Source organism: Neofelis nebulosa, chromosome 1, assembly GCF_028018385.1.
Source record: "Neofelis nebulosa isolate mNeoNeb1 chromosome 1, mNeoNeb1.pri, whole genome shotgun sequence".
In the NCBI taxonomy this organism is placed as follows: Eukaryota; Metazoa; Chordata; class Mammalia; order Carnivora; family Felidae; genus Neofelis; species Neofelis nebulosa.
Genome location: NC_080782.1, coordinates 64,170,280 through 64,197,015, shown reverse-complemented (window position 1 = coordinate 64,197,015; position 26,736 = coordinate 64,170,280). Strand labels below are relative to the sequence as shown.

At 40.4% G+C, this 26,736-nt stretch overlaps 1 protein-coding gene across 4 annotated transcripts in view; it reads right to left on the bottom strand.

The window, feature by feature from the left end:
- Positions 1–7,836: 7,836 nt before the first annotated feature.
- The window catches only part of CPEB4 (cytoplasmic polyadenylation element binding protein 4), a 67,861-nt gene continuing 48,961 nt past the window's right edge, over positions 7,837–26,736 (bottom strand). For 2 of the 4 annotated variants that reach the window (XM_058723583.1, XM_058723596.1), the window contains 7 exons: positions 24,144–24,167; positions 22,250–22,423; positions 19,004–19,093; positions 18,507–18,625; positions 16,496–16,610; positions 14,972–15,153; positions 7,837–12,282 (listed from right to left, as the gene is read on the bottom strand). In XM_058723583.1, coding sequence (XP_058579566.1) covers positions 12,055–12,282; positions 14,972–15,153; positions 16,496–16,610; positions 18,507–18,625; positions 19,004–19,093; positions 22,250–22,423; positions 24,144–24,167 — 932 coding nt within the window. In that variant the 3' untranslated portion in view covers positions 7,837–12,054. The remainder of the gene's footprint in view (positions 12,283–14,971; positions 15,154–16,495; positions 16,611–18,506; positions 18,626–19,003; positions 19,094–22,249; positions 22,424–24,143; positions 24,168–26,736) is intronic. The other 2 variants (XM_058723589.1, XM_058723600.1) reach the window with 1 other exon arrangement.

Below are 26,736 nucleotides of genomic sequence, written 5' to 3'. Positions count from 1 at the left end.
AGGGACAGAAATCCTGGGGTCTCACCCTAGAACTATGTCCCCTGTCTCTGGGGTATGAGCCTGACTTCTAAATCCAAGTCACCTCTAGTACCCAACACCACGCCTGGGGCCACCTTTGCCTACGTTTTGCCATTTATAAGGGCAAAGGGGAAATAGCGGAGGAAGGAAAAATCGTATTTGCTGGAAGGCAGCATGACGGAGCTGTCAGCTGGCAGACTCCAGGCCTAATCTCCAGCTCCTCCCCTTCTTTTCCTGCTTATTTCCCTAAAGTGAAAGATTCTTGGCTCACCTAAAACTCTCCAGAACACCAAGGGTTCCGGGGCACCGTCCCTGGGAGTTTGTGTTCAAATCGGTAGCAGAGTCCTGACCCTCTGTGCAGGGTATGGTTCCCCACCGTGGGAGGAATCCCGTTCCCAACGTGGAAGAGAGACAGCAAGAACAGGGCGCAGCAGCGGCACTTGGCCTGGAGTCGCCACACTTTCCCCGTCACCATGGCAACCCTTGCCGGCTGGATGGGACAGAATGCTGAGAATACGCAGAAGGGAAATGATGTAGGACAGCGGCAGCAAGAGGGTTCCTGCCTGACGCACGCACAGCCACCCTGCCACCCTGTCCTGCCCCCAACCCAGCACAGGCACCAGCACTAAGTGCACAGAGAGTAATAATAAGAACAGCAGTCGTTCGGATGCTAATAATGATTAACACGTACTGAGCCCACTAACTGCCGACGGAAACAGATCAAGGCGCCCAGAGACCCCACGTCTGAAGGTCGTGGAGCTGCGCTCTCCGTATTAACTCAAAGGGGAAAATGATATAAAATAAATACACCGAAATCCAGGAAAGATTCCAATTTTCTGCCATTGTGGGCAACTACTTGCCATCATTGCAAAATGTCCCCGACCCGGACGAGAGAGGAAATGGTGTGGACGGCTGTGGCCCCAGCTGTTTGCAGCGTGTGTGGAGGGTGGGGCTACTGACCTCTGACACAAAATTGTATTTCTTAACTGAATTCCACTGCCCGCCTCTTCCAGTTCTTCCCACTCCCCCTACTGTCCACCTTCACCCACCCTCGTCCCCCCCCCCCCCAGGGACACCCCTTGGGGAGGACTGCTGATTCTGACTTAAGTAGGACACTTTAGGGGACTAAATCTGAGTCCCCATTTGCATCCTTTCCAGTTTTAGAGTGTCGAGTTTGCTCTTTGTTAGGTTTGAATTCTTTGGGGGCAAAGAAAAAGGAAGTTGCTGATGACTGTATTTGGCTGTGGCCTTAGTCTCCCTCAGAAGGGTGTTGCTGCAAATCTATGTTCAAACATTCTAAGTTGGTTCTTCTAGGCTCTCTAACATCACATCTGTTCAGAAACAGCTGTTCGGGCTGCAGCAATGATCAAAGCTGTGTATTCCAGAGCTCCGGTGCTCTAAAAATGGCAAACACTTCTCTTTCTCTTTATATACATATATGTACATGTACATGTACATATATGTATATGCATATATTATATATGTCATATATATTATATATGGATATATATGATATATGATATATATGATATATGATATATATGGGTATATATAATATATATGATATATGTGTATATATGTATATATGTGTATATATGTATATAATCAAGAATATATATTCTCTGCAGAAATCTATTTTAATGATTCTGACATCTCAGTCCAGAAGCAAAATATTCATGTGCCATTTTATAATTCACCAGGAAAATTCGTCAGTAAGAAGGCCTCTCCCTGCTCTTTTGGATTTCAGAGCTATTTTTTTTTTTTTAAGTTTTTATTTTGAGACAGAGAGAAAAAGAGAGGGGGAGGGGCAGGGAGAGGGGAAAGAGAGAGTCCCAAGCAGGCTCCACACTGTCAGCGCAGAGCCGGATGCACGGACTTGAACTCATAAACCGTGAAGTCATGACCTGAACGGAAGTCGGATGCTTAACTGACTGAGCCACCCAGGTGCCCCAGGACCATTTTTTTTAAGTTTGTTTATTTGAGAGAGAGAGAGTTTCTGTGCACCCACACGCAAGCGGGGGATGGACAGAGAGAACCCCAAGCGGGCTCCATGGTGGCCGTGCAGAGCCTGACACAGGACTCAAACTCACTAACTGTGAGATCAAGCCCTTAGCCAAAATCAAGAAACACCTAACCAGCTGAGCCTCCCAGGCGCCCTGGATTTCATGATTGTTTGGAGGAGATTACAAAGACTTTGCAGTCTCAAGAAGGAGATGCGTGAGGGGAGGCTTGATTTGTACGATCTCTATATAGAACATGTTCAATTATAGTTCTATAGGAAGAAAAACCCTTTCTCCTGGGTGAGAGTTTCTTTGAATCTAAAAAAATATATCAGATGTATAGATGTATATAATATGTATGCAAATCTGTCTGTCTGCCTGCCTACCTGCTTATCCATTCACCCATTTGTCCATCCATACACCCACCCATCTGCCCATCCATCCGTCTAGCTAACTAGATATCCTTTCTTGACACCCATGTGATTTGGTTGGTCGGGTTTCTCCTTGGCTTTCTCAATTTAGGAGATGACGTAACTACACCCAAAAATAGCTATCACAGCATTGTTAAAGACATCCTTGTCAGAGACAATAAAGGGCAATGATTTTTCGATGGATTTGTAAAATGGTATTCTTTCAGTATCATTTCTTTTTAATTTTTAATGTTTATTTTTTGAGAGAGAGAGAGAGAGAGAGAGCACGAGCGGGGGAGGGGCAGAGAGAGAGAGGGAGACACAGAATCCGAAGCAGGTTCCAGGCTCGAGCTGTCCGCACAGAGCCCGATGTGGGGCTCGAACTCACAGGCTGTGCGATCATGACCTGAGCCAAAGTTGGACGCTTAACCGATTGAGCCACCCAGGCGCCCCACAGTATCACTTCTTGGTGAAACTTTAATGCAATTCCTCTTTGATTGGTTGGAAACTTAAAAGGGGGGTGAGGTCACACAGGACTTGGGCGTCTGTGTGCCTGGGTTGGAATCCTGGCTTTGCAGACTGGTTAACCTTTCCGAACATTAGCCACACGAACAGTACCTACCTCGTGGCGTTGTGGGAGGTTGAAAAGAGGAAACGCCTATAGCAAGCGGGATGCCTGGCATCTGGTAGGCACGCCATCCACGCTAGTTGATGGGGGAGCGTTAGGCAAGCTGAGGGGCCGCACCCCCCCCCCCACTCCCACCCCCAACCAGGTGGGATGTGTGCTATTCCTTGGGCACTCCTGGCTGCCCAAGAATGAAGGAAAGGGGAAAAACAAATGGTTAACTGATAGAGATCATAGTCCCGCAGGACCTCAGTCTCCATCACCCCTCCACAGTGATGTGGGAAACGAAGGCAGAAGGAAATGGCGGATAGAACTAACTTTCCTTATAACCGGCCGCCTATTGACACATACTTGAGGCTGGCAGAGTAAAACGTCCAGGAACTCCTTACTGTCTTAATGCTTTGCTGGAAAGAAAAACAACCTTAGCCTGACAGTAGCCAGGCCTCCAGTATCCTGGGAGTCTTCTTTAATATATGAAAATCTCACTGGAAACTTCCCCTGGACTTTACCTCCCCCCAACCCCATAGTATATACCCAGTCTCTCCTCGTGGTCCCCGGGGCAGCTCTTCCTGCCCACGGGTCCCGTCCCCGTGCTTCAGTAAAATCACCTTCTTTGGCACCAAAGACGTCTTCAAGAATTCTTTCTTGGTCTTTGGCTCCAGAACCCCACTTTCACTCAAAAAAAAAAAAACAAAAAAACACCTCATCACTAGCTGTTGTAATTGTTATTCTTACTCAAGAACTGTTCGTGATTCTGGAAGTTGGGGGTTCATGGTGCTGGAGGAAAGGGTCTTCCTTTGGTCTTGGTTGCCCGCCCCAAACTGATCGGTCTTTCACTGGTGGTTAAGTCAAAGAGAAAAGGTATGCATTAAGAAGTCTGCAGCTCCTCCAAGTGAATAGAAATGACACTTCAACTCCCTTGCCCCTACTCCTGGAGAAGTCCGCTGAGTCTGGTCACTGAACCAACGACACACACTTAGGGAAGCCAGTAGATACACCAGAATCGTAGAGATGGCCCAGACCCAATCAAAACTCCCATTCTCGCCTGCAACTTTTGTTTTGTCTCCGTCTCGATACTTTCAAACATGATACCTTGCGCCCAGATTAGTTTTAAGAACGAAGCTTCTGTTTTAAAAGCAAATACCAATTGGAAGAAAGAAAAAAAAAAAATCCCGTCCATTGCCATCCCCGTGGCAGTGAGGTTTACGGGGAAAGAACGTGGGATTTGGTAGATGGGGCTTGAATCCAGCCTTTACCTCATACGGGTTGTGTAACCTTGCAGGACACCCAACTTCTCCCGGAGATAGTTTGTCTCCTGTTCAGTAGCTCCCAGGGCAGGGGTGGGGGTGGGGGCGCGGGGAAGGGAGGGTGCTGACTATGCTCATGTATGTAAGTGCCTAACATACCAAGGTAGTCAGCAATTACGGGTTCCCTCTTCCAGAATCAAACCATTCCCTCACTGCCGAGTCAGGCGAGCTGAGACTCACCTGAGAGATGAGGCCATTCTACACCCCTACCCCCAACCCTATAGCAGGTCTTTGGAATCAAATCTTCAATAGCCAACTAAACACACAAGGGGCCGCTTCCCTTTTCCCTCAACTATGAGAGGTGAATTATGCCTCCACGCATTCAGATAAGGCGGCTCAGGTCTGTACTGGACCCCGCCTAAGATCTTTTATGCGGTTTCACACATGTTTATTACACCCAGTTCTCATCCTGGCTCACTCACTCCAGAACACATTTTGAATGTCCTGCCGCCTGTGGCGGGTTCTGCAGCGGGGTGGGAGGGTCATTCCTGGGGATGTTTGGTCCTTTTCTCTCTCGTGGTGTCGGGGGGGGGGGGGGGTGCGGTGGGAGACGAGTGGAAAATAATCTCTTTAAATGGTGACATTTGCTTAATCACGTTGACATTTTTATGGTATCGAAGCCCTGCTTACCGAAATAGAACTCCAATGAAAAGGATAAAGAAAGCTCGGGCTTAGATTTGGACACCGCTGTTCATTTTTAACTTCCTGAGACACACGGCTCTTTTCCAACTCTGGTCACCGCACTGAATCACAGTAAGACACTTTTTTTTTTTCTTCTCTCCTTTTCCAGCCAGTCAACAATGACACCCAATTTGACTAGGAAAAAAAGATTCCAACTTAAAATATTCTGACAAGGTTCAGGCATGCCAAAAACACAATGTTCTTTAATAAGAGACTGAATTGGTACTGCAGAAGAGTTCATAGTAGGGCACGAATGTTCATTTTCTGAATTCTTAGAGTTTATTCAAAGCCTGCGGTCCCGGCTCTCAGAGCACTGGCAGGGGGTGCGGGGGACATTTGCGAGGGAAAATTTTCAAAGTTGGGAAATGACATGAATTATCAGGAAGACAGCATGTCATGAAGGGCAGATTCAAACCACAAGGTGCTTGTCTGAAGCAGCACTTGCCGTGGCACACATGAGCAGTAAGGGCCGCTCTGAGCCAGGGAGAGGCACGATCAACAATCGCTTCCTAAGGTGACGGTCCATTCTGCAAAGAAACTTCTCTCTTCTGGAACTGGGAGTAGAGGGAGGGGAATTAAGAAGCTAAACCGGAAACGGTGCAGGGGTTAGAAGCTAGGCAATGACTTCGAAGCCCCGTAAAGTTAACGTGGTGCAGGGGTTAGAAGCTAGGCAATGACTTCGAAGCCCCGTAAAGTTAACGTGGACAATGGTTACCAGCCTTGGGAATAACTAAGGAGGGACAGGACCAAGAGACGTTCTAGAACAAAAAACAGTAAGGTTCTTCGACTTCCTGATACTAGTAAACATACTAAAATGGAGAGCAATAGATCCCAAGTATGTCCCATGGGGCCCTGTGTTATCTGTAAAGAGAGACCGTAGGCAAAGAAATTTGGTGGTGGTGGGGGGGGAGGCACTTTTAAACAAAGTAAAATGGGTTTCTTCATTGTCCAACCTCTCAAAGCCTCAGCAAGCTAATTGCACGATTTGGTTTTCCACGAAACAGGGTGCCTTATTCTCTGTGTTTATTTAATGACCGAACTTCACATTTTTTTTTTGTCTGTTTCTTATAGAAAGGATTACCTTACTGTTTTGAAGATCCCGATTTGGGAAATAAATATGGAGTTCCTTGTTTATTATTCTGCCATTCCGTACTTCAGAAAAGAATTACTCTTTTGTATCATTGACATCTCCACAGTTCCTTAATTTCTAAAATCAGGAATTTGCTTTCCCCATGACTTTCGATCAGACTTTAAGGGGGCATTTATCCAACTTTAAGAAAGAAATCCATAAAAAAAATCATTTTCCTTCTGAACTGGGTGTGGATACAAAGCCATTACCAAAAGAGGTTGTGAAACAACTTGATTGTTAAGGATGGTGAAGAATGGGGTAGAGGACTTTCTTTTTTGGGTGAATTTGGGTGAACTACCAGTGAATAAGAAAATGCGGCCCAAATAGCCTCTCTCTCACACGCTACAGATTCACCGTTCTGTGATTTAAAACACCCACGTGTTGTGCCTACATATTATTTTCAGATTTGTTATATCACTTACAGTTGATGTGCACTTGCCTAACATAAATATTTCTTTAAAAAAACAAAAACAAAAACAAAAACCAAAATAAAACAAAAACCAAAAAAACCCCCGGAATCTACTTATGTCTTTTTTTTTTTTTTTTTGTTCCTACTTTAAGTGCCTAAACCAACCCGGAACGCCCAGGGATGTTGTCGAAGTGGCAACCAAACACCACCCACATCTCCAATGTCCCCTGGGGCTTCCTCAGGGGCCCTTTACTGAACTGGGAACATAAGTTTTCCCGCTATTGTCAGCCAAAGCTTGAGTGACCCAGTATTCCCGGGGGAATATCTAAGCGCTGCTTAGTCCTTCAGGCTAAGGCCCCTCAGGCTCCCCTACAGCTGGAAGAGCTACAGAGATTATTATCCCAGAGGCCATATCCTGTGATGTTAGGATCCAGGGAAAAACTAGGGGTTTGAAAGTCCAGACTTATTAACCAAGATCCTCTTGCCCAGGGATGTTGTCGAAGTGGCAACCAAACACCACCCACATCTCCAATGTCCCCTGGGGCTTCCTCAGGGGCCCTTTACTGAACTGGGAACATAAGTTTTCCCGCTATTGTCAGCCAAAGCTTGAGTGACCCAGTATTCCCGGGGGAATATCTAAGCGCTGCTTAGTCCTTCAGGCTAAGGCCCCTCAGGCTCCCCTACAGCTGGAAGAGCTACAGAGATTATTATCCCAGAGGCCATATCCTGTGATGTTAGGATCCAGGGAAAAACTAGGGGTTTGAAAGTCCAGACTTATTAACCAAGATCCTCTTGTACGGTGGCCAAAAATCAAGGCTCTTCATTAGCAAAGACCACAAATCAAACCCCCCACATATTGACCTTTCCTTACTTTTATTGGACATTGGCCTTCAGCAGGTGACCGAATGCTCGAATCCTGGCCGAGGCCTCCCATACACACGGGAGGCTATTTAAAAAAAAAAAAAAAAAAAAAAAAGGAAGAAAGAAAAGAAAAGGAAAGGGGAAAAAAAAAAGGACTCTGCAGGGCAACGTGTGAACTAATAGTACAGATCAAAGACAACAACCCACAGATATTTACAAACTTACACAAGCAACACATACTTGCAACTGGTCCCTATATGGCTGGACATCTTTTCGTATCAGTATGTTCTGCCTTGGCCCGAGATATACACCTGATATTTTTTTAAAGGTTTCATTCCTGATCATGGAAGCATAACCTACTCATGTTGCAAATAAATAAGTATATTAAAAAGAAAGCTGAGTTAAAAGTTTTATTCATTCAACATCTCACATTACAAATATTTAAAAATTATATGCATACTGGTATAAATAGTCATTTGCAAACTATTTAATAACATTAATTTTCCACTAGCACTTCAACAAATGAACTCTTTTAAAAAAGGAACTGTGTTATATAACTTAAGAGTAGAACATACAAAAATAGGAACTTAACGTGAAAATGACTTTAATAAAAAATGAATTACCCTTATTTAAAATGCTATAATAAATACTACAACCTCCCCATACACAGTAAAAACTATATGGAAATTCAGCCAAGTAGTACAATTAACTGACATACTTAAATAACTTTTCCTTCTGATAATATGAGCAATACACTGGAAAAAAAAAAAAAAAACATTAGGGATTAGTAAAAACTAGACACCCACTTGCTAAAAGTTTCACTTCCAAAAAATATAACAAAAATCTGAGGAAAATTATAAAAACTAATTATACTTTAAATTTTAAAAATATAAAAAATAAAACAGTTGAATACAATATTGTCCCAATTCTTACAATGCTATCAATCACAGTAGCTTTAAAATAAGATAATAAAATAAAGCAAATGACCAAAACCTCTTTTATTCCATTTTTAAAAATAATCTCAAATTTACATTAGTAGAAAGATTGATTTCTGATTCTTTTCTTTAGAAACACCAGCAAGAAAGAGGATTACTCTTAACAGTAGAAAATGACATTTTTAAATGTCTGCAATTAAAAACAAAGAATTACACTGCAAAGATCTTTCAAAAGTTTGAAATAAGTATTGCACATAACTTGAAGTTAACTTGCCACAATTCATCACATTCAAGTTTTAAATCACCTTTTAACAGAAGATTCAACTCTTCAAAACAAAAGGGGTGAATTATCAAGTCTTTCCAACAGCACTCTCATAAAATGCTAAATTCGTTCACTGCAAGTTTTATTTTGCATTCTGCAGAGGTCTGTGTATGGAGAAGTATATATATTATACCAAAGCGTGGGGACCAGAAGGGGAAGGGAGAGAGGGTTCCTTTACATAGAAAATAATCAGAAACACTTTATTTTACATTGCAAAAATAACCATGTAATTACTCTGTAACTACATTGTAAGTACATGGCTGGTGCCATGCTAGTGTGCTAGAACTACATGCTTGGTAAATTGAAGTGATACCCTAAAATCTGTAAACTAATTCCATGTTAATTACGTTTTGAGTTACATGGTAACTCCCAACTACAATCCCGTGTAATCTGAAGGACATGTAATCAATAACGTTCAGAGTAATAGATAATAATTGTTTATGCCCTGTAAATTGAAGTGTAACCAAATAATCTGTAAACACGCTTGTCACACAATCACAAGTAAATATTAGTAGAATTAACAATTTCTTACATTAGTCATGCATACTAACATTACACACCTGTCCCACGGCAGGCTATTTTTTTTTTCTTTATATATAATTAAAAGAGCAGACATCTCTGAATCAAACACTTAACATCAATTTATTAATATTAAAAATGGCTAAACATTCACCAAGAATGTCTGCGTTGTGAATAATTTTAAAAACTTAGTAAGAAGCTGTAGACAATTTTGTTATTTTAAATTTCTACCCTATGCTTATGCGTTTAATTTTTTGTCTTTTTAGGAACTACCGTGTTATCTGTCATTTTCATGCGAATTTTTTTCATTAATTTGTGACTTTACATAGACTATTTCTTAAATTATAGGTGCACCAATAGCTGGTGCTGGGGAAGGATGTTTAAGCAACATGCTTTCTCTTCTCTGCAGACTCTAAAATAGCATTGCCAGTGCACAACATTCATAATTTAAAATGTATGCAGAGCACTGAAATGTATAAAAAGCAGAATATAAGAAAATAAAATTTATTAAAATTATTTATATTAAAAAATGAAGTATATGAAGATCTCTCAGTAATAAAAGTACAAAAAGCTACTCTTTGCAATATGAAAAATTGAGGTATTGCATAAAGAGATATCCCGTCAGTGAAAAGTGTGCCTAAAAATGTTCACTGTTGGAAAAACAAGATATACAAAAGTAGTGCATAACAAATATACATTATGTGCATGACAAAATAAGTTAGCTACAAAAACACTGTACCGAAATTCAGCAGGTCATGTACAAAGGGAAAAATTATTATTCAAAGCTAGTTCTCAAACAGTGTTATTTCTTGTTAACTCATCACACCTGTTTACTGAGTAGGAACAGTACAATAGCACACCCCAAGCCACCTACAAGCATCGAAAAGAATAAAAAGAGGCAAATGAACGTTTCGGTTAGAATCATGTAGTTCAGGAGAAAAGAAAAAAAAGTCCCTGACCAGCTACACAAGAGCACCCTCCATTCGCATGACTGCTTTCCGTATTTGCAGGGAATTCTTTAAAAGCAGCTCCCTTTCTATGTCTGACCATTAGACAGCATATGCCTCCATTTTGACCTTTGGAACTTAACAGGTATGCAGTTCGTTAAAGCCTGTGCTAAAAATAAAGGACTGCTTTTCCTAATGATAATCAGCAGGGGTCATCAGCCAGGTGGTTCCACCGTAGTGCTGGGGCAAGTCTTTGGTTTTGAAGGATCCAAGACGGTACTGTTAGGTAGCACAACTAGCAGGATTTTTGTTAATGTTTTGCACACCGGTAATAATCCTTTTGGTGGTGGGTAGGGCATTTGATAAGAGAATGTCAATTAAAATAAAAGTTACTTCCATGACCAGGGCTTCAAGAGACTATTTTAAATTTACCCCTGAAGCGTACTGTTCAACACATAATAACGCCTTTCGAAGCTAGAATTTTATGTATAATAAAGCATGCATTACTTGATGAAGTTGGCACTTCAAACACTGACTATGTCCCATGCTAAGTTCTGAAACGGTAATGTTATTTTTATTTTATAGGAAGAGTAAGATAAACATACGTACCTTTGCACAGATTTACACAGTTACTTAGTTCAACAGTGCAAAACACTCTGCAACTACTTAACTTTTTTTTTTTTAACTTTTTTTTTTTTCCGTTGTCTATGTTACAACTAAATTACAGGATACCCAAAGCAACTTTAAATCTAAAAGTAAGCCAATCGGCAGCCAATTTGTATATTGGTTTTGTTTCCCAGTTTGGGCTACAACTGTACTGTTAACACAAAATCAAAACTGATGTCCTTGAGGTATCTCTAGATCCGTTCTGTTCTGTTTTGTTTTTTAACGTCAAAATGGAGAGCAAAGGCTGACACCTGATGAGTGTTTACTAAATTAGGATATAGAGTTTATATATAACATCAAAAATAAAATTTATACATTTGTTCTTCGGGGGGAGGAAATGCTAGTTTTCCCACCAGTTGTCATTAATTCTAGCTTTGGTAGGTTTCCTGGGGCCGTGACCAGACGAGGAAGTTTAAAAATAAATAAGTGCACTCCCCTCAGTAGTACATTTACCCAATTTTTACATTCTAAAGGTTTTTAAATGGTTGAAAAGAAAATAAACCTAGCTCTGCCTACTTTACTATTTTTTTTTTTTTTTTTTCTGCTGTGGTAGTAACTCGGAGGCGTCATGAAATTCTACTCGGCCTCGAAACCCTTACAATTTGTTCTAATGCTGCTTCGATCTTGCTCATGCATTTGTGTTTGCTTTAACATGCTCTTTCCTGTTAATAATTGCTAACTTCCTCCACTGCTGTAAATGAATAAAACGGTGGGGGGCGGGGGATGGCAAAAAAGAGAGGCAAAAAAGAAAGAAAGGAAAGGCAAAAGCACTTCTCTGGGGGAAAAACTGTGTCAGGACAGACTGATAGTGTTACTGTTGCATGGTTAATTTTAATAAAAGTATTCTTATATGTTATATTATTAACAATAATTTAATTAAAAACCCAAAATACTCTATTGTTTCATTTCTCTTTTAATATTTCTCTTTCTCCTCTAAGAAAATGTTACAGGAAGTTTTGGATCCTCTTGGTCTCCAGCAAAACAAGAGAATAAAACTTCCGTGCAACACGATGGCAATACGAAAAAGGAGTTCGTACGTACTGTTTTCAGTGACACGAGAATCTACAAAACGCCTATATTATAGGTCATTCTTTTTGTTACACTATTGTTAAGTTACGGGCTGCTACAAAAGGACATGCCAGCGTGAAGAGGGCGAGGAAGGGGTCAGAATTAACAGAAGAGTGCACTTATTCTGAGGCCTGAAAATGAGCACTGTAGTTACCCTTTAGTTCCAGCGGAATGAAATATGTCGCGGACGGTCACCGCCTTCCTTCACCAGGGGCTTGTGGAACTCCCTGCCAGCACGAGAATGAATAGCAGCCCAGCAATATTCACAGTAATACTGCAGACAGGTAACGTTAGCACAGAAAAATGGAGCAAATTTTCCACCACAACGGGCCCCCTGACATTCATCACACAGCTGATCATCCAAGACATATGGCTTAACTTCCACCTGCAATCGAAAAGAAAAGGAAGGCGTTTACACTTTTCAGTGAACGGTCCAGGCACCTCTTACTGTGGTGCGTGCACTTCCAACCTCTGTCTGAATCAATCTGTGCCGGGGTGCCCCGAAACAAGGGTCAGTAGCTCTTTTCCTGAAATTAAGGCAGTCCAGTCCATCCTTAAGGACCTGGTGAGGCTTTTGTACTCCTCATTTTACATTTCTGTCTTATTAAAGAAACACTTTTCAAAGGAAAAACAATTCGGCCAGAAATAAAGAAGGGAAGCCAACTGTTTAGAACATCACGAGATTAAACCCACAGGAGCATTTTTATAGACACAAACCATCGCTTTAATTAGTGGATCTGGATTTTTGTCATATGTGGAATTGTAATTTGAACAAAACCAACGAAGGGCTTCCCAGTTCCACAAAATAGCACTTCAGTATTCACATCAGAGGGAAGATGCCTGACTTCTGTGTCATAAGCGTCTAAGTTGTAATAAAGGCTGGGTCACGGTTTCTATTTACAGTGTGCACATCGTGGGTTATAATCACCCAGACTCGGAACTCTGAGCAAACAAGACGCGGCCGTAGTACTCATAGTCTAAAACCTCGCCTTATTCTCTGTCAGTAAGAATGGTTCAGTCTAAAAGTCAGAGGTGAATTTCTAAAACTGGGTCTGTTCCAGTGTTCAATAGGCCAACCTGTCATTTGAGTCTCTCAAGCATTAAAAATAACCTGGCTGTTAATTCACCAGTGAGAAAAGAGTTGGTTATTTTTAGTCGTAGAGAGACTCAGGGTTAAAATTCCCTTATACCAGGCCATCACTACCACCGGTGCCATCCGGTTGTGACAAGGAATCCTGACAAAGGTTAGCCATGAACAAAAGAAGACGAGTGACAGGAAGACGGGAAGAGCAGACAAACCAGAGCATTAGCCTTCTGGCCCCGAGGCCACTCCGTGACATCTATGGAGCTGCAAGAACGCTGGTCAAAGGGCTTGATTGCAGAGGAATACAAATGAAGTGTGCATTTCCATGACTAACCTTACACCTCTGACACCTTTGCTGGGATGAAGCGGCGAGACAGGAGACACTGCTTGGTCAGACGTAGCTATTTTTTTCAGTGAACTAAAAGCATGAGGGCTTGTTAACTTATACTGCAACGTGTCTTGCCCTCTCCCTCCGTGTTTATATTCGAATCTAGACCTTTCTTTTCATACGGTCACAGTATGACAGCCACTATCACCTTGTATTTCATACCGACACCGTAGCAGCGTATACATGAAATGAAACATAAGCAGTAAGTGTCAACCACCATCGCCTTGATAGTTTCTACATAATGAATTGAGAACAGCACGATACGATCAATCAGTAAGGACTTTTTGGAGCACAATGCCTCAGAGTGTTGATATCTAAGTCAGTCCTAATGAAAGTGCCAGTCTCCCATGAAATAAGGAGCTAACACCAGAATATAAATCAACACTCTGCTTCTTTCATCAGGAGGGTCTTTCTAGGGGGAGAAAAAAAACCCCAAAGAACCCCAAGTCAGCTGAACTAATCAACACCACGCTTCCTAATGTAGCTGATTCACATTCTGGTGTAATGGTGTAAACTCCTATCTCACCACAAGCTAGTAACCATTTGCTTCTGGCAGTCAGCTCACAGGCCACACTTTGAGCAGTGTCAGTGTAAGATACAGTTCTATCTATCAGAACATCAACTCCTCAGGAGATGTTCCCGAGAAGAACATCAACTACTTGTCCTAGGTGCTAAAACATCTGGTGAATGCATGAAACACCAAACTAAGAAATGAATCTGTGAATGCAAAGAAATAAGACGGATAACGGAACACAGAGCTTCAAATACAGTAGCTTAGAAAACAGAGGAGAGCGCTCTCTCCGAGGTTTTCTCCAGCTTTTTAACTCAGAAGACAAACCAACAAAGAGGAATTTAAAGTACTGAAGGTAATGCTAATTACTGCCTGATTTCAGGTGGTAGAATACACTAAAAAGATTATGATTTCTTTCACTTAATCTGTTTCAATGAAATATTTCTAACGCAGTCCTACAAGTGAATTTATTCAGCCATTTGTTACATAGCACACTGGAAAACAGGGCTTACGAGATAGTCATGATGTCTCGGGATTAAAAAAAAAAAGGTCAGGGGATCTCAAGGGCATCAATATATAATATATTGATGTGATATAATACATCAATATATAACATATTATTATTATTATATTATATATTATATATATTATATATCTATTATATATATAATATACAATTATATTATTATTATATAATATATACTTTTATATATATATATAAGTATATATACTTATACATATCAATATAAGTATACTTGATACTTATATCAAGTATACCGTACTTGATATAATGATATTTACTGAATGACTAACTGAATAAGTGAATGGATGGAGGTGATAGCTTAGGAGATTAAATCAACCACAGTAAATCGATGCAGGGCTCTGATTAGGCTACTCAAGAAACTAAGAGACAGAAAAAAAATCACAGGAACCCTTAGATGCATTAAAGAATATACACCTAACTGGTCCTACAGGCATAACTGTCAGCTGCCAATTTTATTGCCATATTAAAATTCCCCCATTCCAATCTTGGTAATGACACACCGAGAGGGCCATTTCCAGAACTTTCCAGAATGTAATCTAGGACTTACCCGTTTATCTATCTCTCCATGCTGCAGCTGAACAAAGCGGGCACTGATAGCAGCTATGTAACTCTGTTGATTAGAGAATGCGACTCGCCCAGCTCCTTTAGGGTATTTCAGCTCAGGGTCGGTATCAATCCCCGCATAGCACACACCTCCATACAGACGATCCATTATCATGGCAAGCTCCACTAAATAAGAAAGGAACAAAGACGGCATTTGAAATCAGGAAAAGCCATCTCGCTCACCAAAGGTGTCATCAAAAGCAGTTCATATGTATTCTGAGCTCACGTCCTTATGATAATTATGAAATCAATCTTTAATCTTTTAAATAAGGGCAGGGGCTCTGCTGGGTTGTTTTTTTTTTTTTTTTTTTACGTACGGTCTCTTTTAATCTTCACAACAACCCTATGAAGTAGGTAGTGATTTCCTGGGGAAATTGAGCCACCGAGTGGACGTTCAATCTGTCCAAGGTCACAGACGGTTAAGTGACAGTGCTGGGCCGGTCATCTTGGTCTGTCCGCTCTCTACCATGTGGCCACCATGGCTTTACAAGTAATAATGTATTGCTTAATATAAATAATTAGGTGAACGCTAGCAAATTGACTGTATGGAGGTCGTTCTAGAATATCTCCATGAAAGCCTTGTTACCTTTCCCTACAGTCTAGTTTTCCACCAGTTTTTTATATAAAAACTTGAAATAACGAACGTATGGTGTTCTCCATGAGGCGTTAAAATTTTGAAACTGCATTCTCGTTCGTTTTTATCTTATCTCATTTATACTATTAAACCTCAAATTACTTGAAGTCAGGGACGAAATTTCTCCTGTAGGTCCTACTTTTAAAGACATGATGCACTGCTGAAAACCCTCCCATGTTTCAGAGCTCAGTAAAAGCCGGTGGGCAACTGGGGGCTTGGGAAATAAACCCTGAACATCTCGACATCTAGTCTACTCTTGAAGGGCTCTTCCAGATGATGACAAGAGTGATGCTCACTAACACCACACGGAGCCCTTGGCCCTGCTCATCACACTCAATCCTCAAAACTATCAAAACTCTATACAAAGCAGATACACTTAATACTCCTTTGGACCGATGAGGACATTGAAAATTAGAGAAAATAACTTGTCCAACGTCACTCAACTATTAACTGGGAGCAGGGCACATGAATTCAAAGCCAGATACTTTGATTCTAGAATTCTCTTGGACATTAACTCAAATGCTTACGGAGAATTTTTCCTAAGATATCTTTATAAGGGGAGCGCCTGGGTGGCTCAGTGAGTTGAGCGGCCGACTTCTGATTTCAGCTCAGGTCATGATCTCACCATTCACGAGTTAGAGCCCTGCATCAGGCTCTGTGCTGACCACGTGGAGCCTGCTTGGGATTCTGTCTCCCTTTCTCTCTGCCCCACCCTCGCATGCTCACTCTCACTCTCTCAAAAATAAATAAACATTAAAAAAAAAACAAAAAACTTTATAAGGTTATTTCTTATGCTAAAGAATAAAGGGGGTATTTTTGTTTGTTTAATCATACCAGCTCGTAATGGTCGAGGAACACCACCAACAAATATAGTTTTTCGTGGGTCAAGAGGCTGTGAACCATCCATCACAAAGTCACTGTCACTGAGATTCCAAGGCCGAATCTGCACCTAGGGACCAGACAAACCAAAATGTCTCATTCTTAATACTGACAATTTATGGAGAAATAAGTTTAAAATTACTGCAGAGTATCTGAAGAGCAACAATAATCCACACCATTATAGATCAATAAGGCTGTAAAATTAGAAGACTTACAAATAGCATAGCCCAACCCTTCATTACATTTTTAAGAGTAAACCAAGTGATTTTTTTTAAGTGAACCAATGTTCAGTGAACCAAGTGAACCAAGATGGAAAGTTCAGTTTCATTACCTATTATAAACTAAATCACTAACACTTCAATTATCGGTAATTAGCTGTTTTTCACATTATTTGGGCTTCCATCCCACCCGATCCCCCCAAATCTACATAATGTAAGTTAGCATGGTACTTGAGGTTAATCAGACTACAGTGCTAAAGGGGCGCCTGGGTGGCTCAATCGGTTGAGTGTCTGACTTCGGCTCAGGTCATGATCTCACGATCTGTGCGTTTGAACCCCGCAGCGGGCTCTGTGCTGACAGCTCAGAGCCTGGAGCCTGCTTCGGATTCTGTGTCTCCCTCTCTCTCTCTGCCCCTCCCCTGCTCATGCTCTGTCTCTGTCTCTCTCTCTCTCTCTCTCTCTGTCAAAAATAAATAACATTAAAAAGAAAAAAAATTAAAAAAAAAATACAGTGCTAATAAGTAAACTATGATTGTGTGCCCAATCCTACAAATGCAAGCTACTCCTAATACTAACAAACCTGTTGCATTATTTCAAAAAGCATTTCAAAGTAAAAACATTAATATTTGCACATAGCGATGGGTCCACTGCTTTAGCCAACCAAGAATCATGTATCTCATCCTAATTGTTTGCATTTATTTATTGTTACAAATGCCCATACCAAAGGCTATGGGTAGGTTCATAGTGGGGTATTCCCAATATGCCCATCAACAAAGTCCTAGGCCAGAGGTCCAAATTCAAATACTGTGAAGACTATGGGGGAACATAAACAAGTCAAGTATAAAGAGTCTAGGCCATGGGAACTCTGGGAAGAGTGTTCCTGACCTAGACAACCCCGAGGGAAGCTCCACTAATTACTGCTTGAGCAGTATGAACCCATAGGCACCTCCATTCTGAACTGCACCCCATTATCAGATCAACCTGAGTGATAATCAGTTGTTGATTTGCCAGATTTGTCAAAACAGGACAGTTGCTACTATTCTTAAAGACCAAATTTTTTGATAAAAAAATTTTTTTTTTTCAAAAAGAAAAAACCAGGGGCGCCTGGGTGGCTCAGTCGGTTAAGCATCCGACTTCGGCTCAGGTCATGATCTCACAGTTTGTTGAATTCGAGCCCCGCGTCGGGCTCTGTGCTGACGGCTCAGAGCCTGGAGCCTGCTTCAGATTCTGTGTCTCCTCTCTCTCTGCCCCTCCCCTGCTTGTGCTCTGACTCTCTCTGTCTCTCAAAAATAAATAAACGTTAAAAAAAAATTAAAACGGAAAAAAAAAAGCCATGTACCTTTCTCTATATACATAATTCATTTTACCTTGGGAGAATACCTTGTGCAAAAAGTTAAGGACATTTATTGGGTAAAATTTTGATCAAAGAGAAGAAGGAGATAGACAAATACGTATTTGTGATTTTTGAGTTCTATTACTCAGAGGAAATTCAGCTACTTTATCAAACGTATTATCGAGTAAAGTCTTTCAATGGTAAAGATTTACCAATATTTTAATTAACCAAAAAATTCAATGTCAAAAGAATGTGCACGAATAATACAGAATGTCAATGTTAGGAGGTTGACAGCAACGACATTCTACTTACAAGCTTATCCATTAACAAACACATCAAGATGTCTGTGGGTTTTCAAACCAAGCAGAGATGGAGGCAAAAACAAGAAGCTATTTTCATGTTAGACAACACTCACTGGCTTATCTTTGATAGTGGGACTGGACACACACAGGTAGAGCTTTCCATCTTCTTCAATACATGCATCAATCAGAGCCTGAACAGAGCTTTCATCTTGAAAAAGCAGGAATGCATAGCCTGATAAAAAGGGGAAAAGAGCCTTATTTGTTTCCCTTCTTTTTTTTACATAATTCTTCAACAGAAAGGAAGTATAAACTGAAACTAAGGAAGAGAAAAAGAGTAAAAAAAAAAAAAAAAATTAATAAACTTAAATATTCCTACCTGAAGTCTGCTAGGATCAACATTAAAATTCAGTTTGATATCTTGAAACGTATTTTGGAGTAAAATTAAATTTGAATAGAAAGTACACATTAGGTAGAAATTTTAAAGATGTATTTGGGAAAATATAAGTTTAACAATGGAAAATTTTATAGCAAAGATGAACATTTATGAAAAGGCTAAACATTAAACAATGTAAGGATACACTGTACATGTATATTAAATTTGGAGAATTACCTTTAGGAGGAAAATAGGATTTGCTCTCTGCTTTATGAGGCCAATCCACAATCAAAGGGCCAAAGCGACGAAAACTAGCTGTGATCTCATCTAAAGAACAACAAAGCAAAACAAAACAGTAAATTTAAATATTTTTATAATCATTTTGGGGAAGTGGTTTAGAGAAAAGTTTCAAATCTACTCTTTACAAGAACAGTACAAAGAACTCCTACACCTCCTTCATCTAGATTCCCCAATTGTTAGTATTTTACACATTTCTTGCCCTTCTTTCTACCTGTATGTATGCATGAAATCAACCTACCTACCTACCTACCTACTTACCTATCATTTTTTTTTCTGACATCGCGCTCTATAACCCCAAAATACAACCGCTGGCACCTGCTCAAAACAAGGCCATCTCCCCATCTACCACCAGGTAACCCTCCCAATCAGGAAATCAATATTCATACACTATTACTACCCAATTCACAGACTCCACCCAAATTTCGACCTATCCCAGTAGTATCTCCTTTTCCCTTTCTGATCCAGAATCCTATCCAGGACACGTGATATATTTAGATGTCCTGTCCCTGGGGTATCAGTATTCTCCAGTCTTGGAACAGCTTCTCATTCTTTGCTATCTTTTATAGCTTTGACAGTCTTAAAAGGATAGAGGCCATTCATTCTGTAGGATGACTCTCAGCCCGTACCATTTCCTCATGACCAGACTCATGAGTAGACTATAGGAAAATAAATTTCCAAAGAAGTTCTGGAAACGGTAGGTAAGCATGTATAGATAAGACCCAGGAGGAGAGCAGGTCAGAGGAAAAGAAGAGATGGGAGATGTGCTCAGATTCCAAGCTGGTAGAACCGTTTTTCTCTCCTCCAGATTGTGAAACAGTACAGTCTGCGCTCCTCTTGATGCCCGTTTCTACAGTACCATTTAGCTCACGTAAGAGAGACTGGTAAATAGAGGAAGGAAATCAGTACAACCTAGAAGTTTTACTGGCTCACAAGTGACTTTTCCTGGGCACGGTGAGCTAGCATAGTGGGAGGAGAACTATAACCTTCCTGAGGAAGAGAAAAAGCCCCTAGCTTGTCTGATATGCTGGTAGGAGCCCTCCCTCTCTCTTGTAAGAAAATTACAAATGAGCACAGCGACCAGGGCTCTCTCGCTGGAGAGGTATACTCTCAACCTTGCAGGGCTCTTTTCTCGGGAGTGTTTGCACCTTCTCGGGTGCTGAGGTCCAGTTACATCTGCACTGCCTCCAAGCTTGCAAGCCAGCGTTTCTGCTCTAGTGGTTTTGTGCATTTTCAGTATTCCTTGAGGTAACCTCCAACCGTGCTGACCTACTTGCCTACATTGTCCAAGTTATCTCCGGACATTACTTTCCTTTTTGCTGGTGCTTCCTAATGAACTTTGGGTACAAAGTTCAACAGGTTCGAAATTAGCTGCTTCTAACCCTATGTCCCCAGAAACCCTGTGATTGTTGAGGTACCATTCCACATAGCACAATATTCTCCAGGACCGCGTATTTCATGTTATAGAAATAACTTATCAACATGCTTGGTCTTAAGGATAATGCAAGACGACTACCATCATTCCCATTAATTTGGCTCAGTTTAAACCATCTCCTTTGCCAGGTTAGTTATATCTACCTGTGCTTCTAAGAGTTTTAGAAACTGCACATTTAAGATGGCTCAGTAATTTTCCAAAAAAATACAGACTATCTAGGCCAGGAAGGAGTTTATCCCAGGCAAGGTCAGGTCAAATTCAGTCGTCTCTCTCTTTTTGTATGTAAGCATGTAATTCGCTCATTAAACACCATCTGGGCTATAAAGACTTTAAAAGGTTAAAACACAAAACAAAACAAAAAACCACCTAGAATCTACGGTACTAGGGAAAATGAGGATTCCAGGCACAGAAAAGAGAAGGCTGCACTTCGGAGCTTACTTAGAGAGGCCAATTTTGTGACCACGTGGTGAGCCCAAGATGAACACTTTGGAAAGCTGTGCCCTCTGAGGACAGGATGGAGACTGATTCAGTCTCACCTGAAATCCCAACACAGCTTCATAGATTAAACAAAACAAACGAAACAAAAGAGAACCGTGTTTATTTCAGTCTTTGGCTTTTTGAAACCTTTTTGTCTCAACCTTCCAAAAGATTGATCATCTTCAGGAAAATGAAGTGACTCAATACATTTAATCTCAGCCTAATGGGAAGCCATTAAACCTTATTATTATGACTTTACAGATTTTTAGAGAAAACTATTCTCCGTAACATTAATTGGTTGATTTCCATTTCCAATTCGGGAAACCAAGACAAAAGAGATTAGGACAAACAACAACGCCACCACCACCACCACCACCAAGGATATATGGTTGCTCTATGGTCTGCACCTTGGGTCTTTACTAGGTCATTTAGACCCACAGAGGAATAAAATATTACTGAACAATTAGTCCTCTAAATCTCTGCATGGCTGGCTCCTAATTCAGGTCTCAGCTCAAATATCACTTCCCTAAAGAGGATTTCCTTAACCACCTAATCTAAGAAGATATCACCGTATCACAAAATAGCACAGTATCACACTATTTTCTTTTCAACACTTACTCTCTGATACTTTCTTACATGGTTGCACACTATTTTATCTGCCTTTCTCCACTAGAACTGAAACTCTATGCAAACAAGGACTTTCTATCTTGGTTATACTATAAACAAGCCTAAGAACAGTGCATGGCATTTTAAAAGCCTGTAAATATTTGACAAGTGAAAAAATACTCCTTGAATGATAAAACCCTGAAGATTCCCTTTCTTGTGATACTCCTTCAGGCTTTATTTTCCAAAAGTTCACACTTAATCTAAGATTTTAAATGTTCAATTAACCACATTTATGGGGCACTCATGAAAGGTAGGAAACAAATAGGAAAACACATAGTGGAATTTGGCCAAGGCAGCCCACACGGACGAAAACGCAGTAAGCACTGTTTGCCCACAACAGACTCCTTGAGCCGGTTTTCCCATGTTTACTCTTTTTCATCTAGCACAATCACTTGCTTCAGCTGGTTGCCAAAGTCCTGTTCCCCTTCCTCCGTAAACTACTCTCACTTGCCAGGATAGAGAGATAGAACAAAAGAATCATGCAAATCGAAACTGAATACCTGGAGTCAGATAAGATTGTTATTATAATAACAGCCACCACTATCTAGGAGTTACCTACTATGTGCCACAGTAGGCACCGTGCAGTTAACAGTTCTTTGTAAATATACCTTCATCGATGTCAGGAGGTAATCCGCCCACGAACACCTTGCGAGAGTATCGTTCCACTCTCTCTCCATTCTGGTGAGTGAAGCAGTGAGGTGAACCCAGGCCACTATGAAGAGGTTGATCCCCACGGCCATCATCCAAGAATCCATCTTCCATTGGAAACAGTGAAGACTGACCTGGAATAGAAAGCAGGAAAAAAAGAAAACGCTAACAGCAAATGTTCCTTGCCACCGATGACCTCACCCAAGAAACCAGGAAAAGGGCAGATTCAATAAAACTGCTGCTTTTATTTTTCTCACTAGATAACAAATCGCTCAGATAGGCTCTTGAATTCCCATCGCTTTCAAGTCTCAATGGAGTCAGAGAGAAAAGCACACGGTTAAACAGAAGACTGCTCAACTAGCCCCCTGGGATCCAGAAACTTCAGGGAGGTGAACTAGAAGTATAGTAGGAGGGAGCACTCTCTTTTGGAAGCAGCTGGCAGTAGACAGCACTGCCTTGGCAGGGCCCCATGGTCACGGGCAACCTAGACATGTATACCAAGTATTAAGTTTGACTAGCAGATGCTAGATCACTTGAGTTTTTCAAAAACACAGAATGACGTAGCCTGCACGACCTCCTCTAAGACTGTCCTTAAAATGCACAAGTCCATTCTTAAAGTGAGCACTCACCTTAGTTTACCTGAGTGGGTTCTAATCGAAACCCATGTAATGCTGCTCTCCAACCTCACTGTCTAGTCTTACAGAATTTAAGATTCTTAGGCATGCTAGCGATCTATTTTCTTTCAGTTTGAGTAAGGACCAGCTGCCACCGGTGCCAGCTAATTCTAAAAACTAGGCATTACGTGTGCGGTTTGAAAATCCTGTGATACAGAAAATATAAGCGGAAGAGACCAGAGATGCCCAAGCGGTTCACATTATTCCCCTGTGTACTTGACCGCAAAATATGAACGTTGCAAATCATAAGCGAAAACACAGAGCTACAAATAACTGTAGAATCTCTCGAGCGCTGTTTTGGGACTTTCCGGGCTGCCAATTTCCTTGCAGGTACTACCTGAGGAGTTTGTTCACAGATCCTACAGAAATGTAGCTGTCAGTGCTCTTCCTCCACTGAAACATTCCGATGTCCCTTTGTTGCCACACTTGCCTTCCTCTCGACCTTCCTGACTGAACGCAAATAGTAACAGTGTACTCACTATGAATTTATCCCATAAAACTATAGCTCAAGGGCTATGTAATGAAGATAAAAAATGACTTTGGAGGTTATTTCCTATATGGTCTTTAAAAGTCACTTCCACTTTAGAGTTGAGCTATCTGACTATCCACCTTGCTTGTAAAAAGGCAAAGCTATCACAGGCGTCAAAAATAAGGTTTATTCAGGTACCTCTAGGAAATGGTTCGTTTAAATTCTCTAAAATTTCTCGAGTTTTTTCCTCCAGTGTTGGAAATGTATAGGATTTGTCATTTGTGTAGCTAATCTCATTCAGTATTATGCTGAAATTAGTAGAGAAAAGTAGACATAAGGTATTCAAGTATAACAGAGCTTCCAATATGATCAGGTACTTTGAGACTAGTCACCCCATATTTTCCTTTTTAAAGATCCTTAAGTTTCTTCTCCTAAGAAATTCCTTTCAGCAAGGAAAAAAGCAAAATAAATCTTCTGATACAAAGAAGTTGGGTTTATAATTCGGGGACATTATTGATTCAAATCCAAATCCTACCATGCTGACTCCTTCAAATTAGAAAGTCTATAATGTTGACTATGACACATAATGTACGGATCAAAGCTATGGTGCGTTCCCCCGCCCCCCTTCCCCACAAGGGTTAGAAATTGAGTGAACTTGGGTCCTCTCCAAATACAACTGGTACATTCAAAAGTTAGAAACAATAATGTTACCTCTCCTTCGCCCATATGTCCTTGCTGCATGTCAAATGAGAAAAAAAACAAAAAACAAAAACAACCTTTCAAACATTGTCAAAATAATCAACTGTGATTTCAACTACCAGCTTTTGAAACTGAAAAAAGTTGGCTATGCTCCGCATTTCCTAGTAAATGTCTCAAAAACAAGGAATTTGGATGGTGAGAGGTCAATTTAATACACCCTTCTGACTTGTTTTTAAGTTCTTCGAGAACACTGTAAAGCTGTATTGAATTTTACTTGTGGTAAGAGAAGTTTCTGGCTATACCCGTCACCCAGGATCCAAACTAGGTAAGATGTAACACGATCTAAACCGACTCCTACCATACTGATCTCACGTTGTCCCAGAATTCCCTGCTAACTAGCAATTCAGCAAATATGTCAATATTTAATTCAAGACTTTTTCACCACTACAGGATAAATAGCAATTTTACACGATGGCTTGATTAATCCCTCATAAAGAAAATCATAACAAATGAAATCTTTAGGCAATTTATAAACTTCCTTTTAGCCAAAGGAAGTTTCTTGTCCCTTGTCAAATTTCCCACCATGTCCCAAACACTGAAAAGCAAAAGGTCTGGCATTTTATTGCCAAGTAGTTACGGCTAAGAGAAGTATACAATATACTGATACGTATTTCCTTGAATATCGGGAAAAGGGCAGTACAAACTTTAGATCAAGAAGCTTTTGAGAAAATGGCTCCCCTGAAACCAACTGGCACTTAAAAGCCCGGCTTGTCCGAACACCTGAAACCAATTCAACAAACATTGCTTGAATGCCTGATCTGGCTGGGCACTACAGACAAAGCACATGGCCCTGACTACACAGAACTAGCAAGCTTAAATGCCAGACAGCCGCATAAGCAAATAATGATAATACAGCATGCCTACTGCAGTGGTAGTTATGTGTTAGGTGCAACAGAAACAGAGGAGGAAAGCAACTGGCTCCGATTAAAGAGTCAGGGAGAGGGGGTGTGGCATTGGAGCAGGAGATGGGATGGCATGTGAGACCTTAAGGAACAAATAGAGGAAGGGCACTGCAGGCCTAGCAATGCAGCAAATAGGAGTGCTGTCATGGTCAGGAAAAGGTGCCTAGAACAGAAGGACATGGAACGAGTGAGGACCTGGCTGCAGAGGAGTGTTCAAACAGGAAGTCGGGGTAGATTTTTGAGTTAGAAGGTGGAGTCGTACCTTGAAGAAGTCATTATACAAACTGGTCGGGGTTTTAGTTCTTAGCCCACTAAATAAATGCTTCAGATGTTTAATTCAGTTATAAGTGAGTTGTAACTTAGAAGCACTGTGTGGGTATTTTCCAAAGTGAGACTGTCTCATACAAAATACATGTTCTCCCACTAGTAGGTAACATGGGATTTCACCAAAATACTTGAACAAATGGATTAAAACCACAAAAAAATCTCCCTCCCTCAACTAGGTTTTCACTTTGGTAGGTCTTAAATTTGGGGTGAGGGGAGGTATTTTCTCAGTTAACTTGACATAGGTTGCAAAGACAAAGATATAAAAACAGGTGCTTGTTTAAGAACATTCTATTCCTATAACTACTTCAATGACAAGGGAGTTTGGGAAAACGAATGATTTGAAAATCTTGGTTCCGTCAAACTTAAAAAGTTGACTGATGCTACTCAGATTTCTAAGAAAACAAATGTTTGAAAAGAGTAGACTTTTAAAAGCTATAAAATTAACATAAAGCTCTCATAGCTTCCACTTAACAAAAATAAATACAGTTTCAGGAACAGTAAATGCTATAGATTAAAGGCAAAAATAAAATCTCAAAAATCTTTAAATGTATGCTTCCAAACTTTGATCTTATACCACAAAATTAAGCTGGTTAATACACAAGAATTCATGGTTAAATTCTGAAAACTATTCAGAAATGCTTTCCCACACTGAGAAAAATAAGTGATAGGCACACAATGCTTACAACCACAAAAACTGTCAAATGAGGTAGGGAAATTAATATAAATTAGTACCAAAAGATAAAAACAATGATATTCTAGAACACAGAAGAGAAGAATGTTTATTTCCACTTATTATTGTGCTGTTAATTATACATTATTTTTAATGCAGACTTTGACATGACAAAATAAAGTACACAGATCATTAACTACAGAGTCCAATGAATGTTCCATAACATGAATACACCTATGTAACCAGAACCCAGATATTAACAGAGTAGTAAATGGTGCCACTTCATCCTACATAGGAAAGATGTAATAAGCATCTTTTTCCCAACTATTTCAAATTATACTTGGCTTAAGATTATGATGACGGAATACTTGAAACACAGGTCTGCACCACTTTATTGAGGAAAATGTCAGATTTGGAATCTCATGATCATCAAATGTTACATATTATTTCATGTTTCTCAAACATCCAAGGAAGTGGTGGGTAAAAAAAAAAAAAAAAAAAAAAAAAATCACTTAAATATGTATAAAGAAATCCACACTTTGGAAAATTCTAGCTAAGTTGGCTGAAATAAACTCTGCCCAGATTCTTCCTTTAATTTTCAAAGGGTACACTGTTAAAGATATTTGTAAAATGCATGCTATTATTA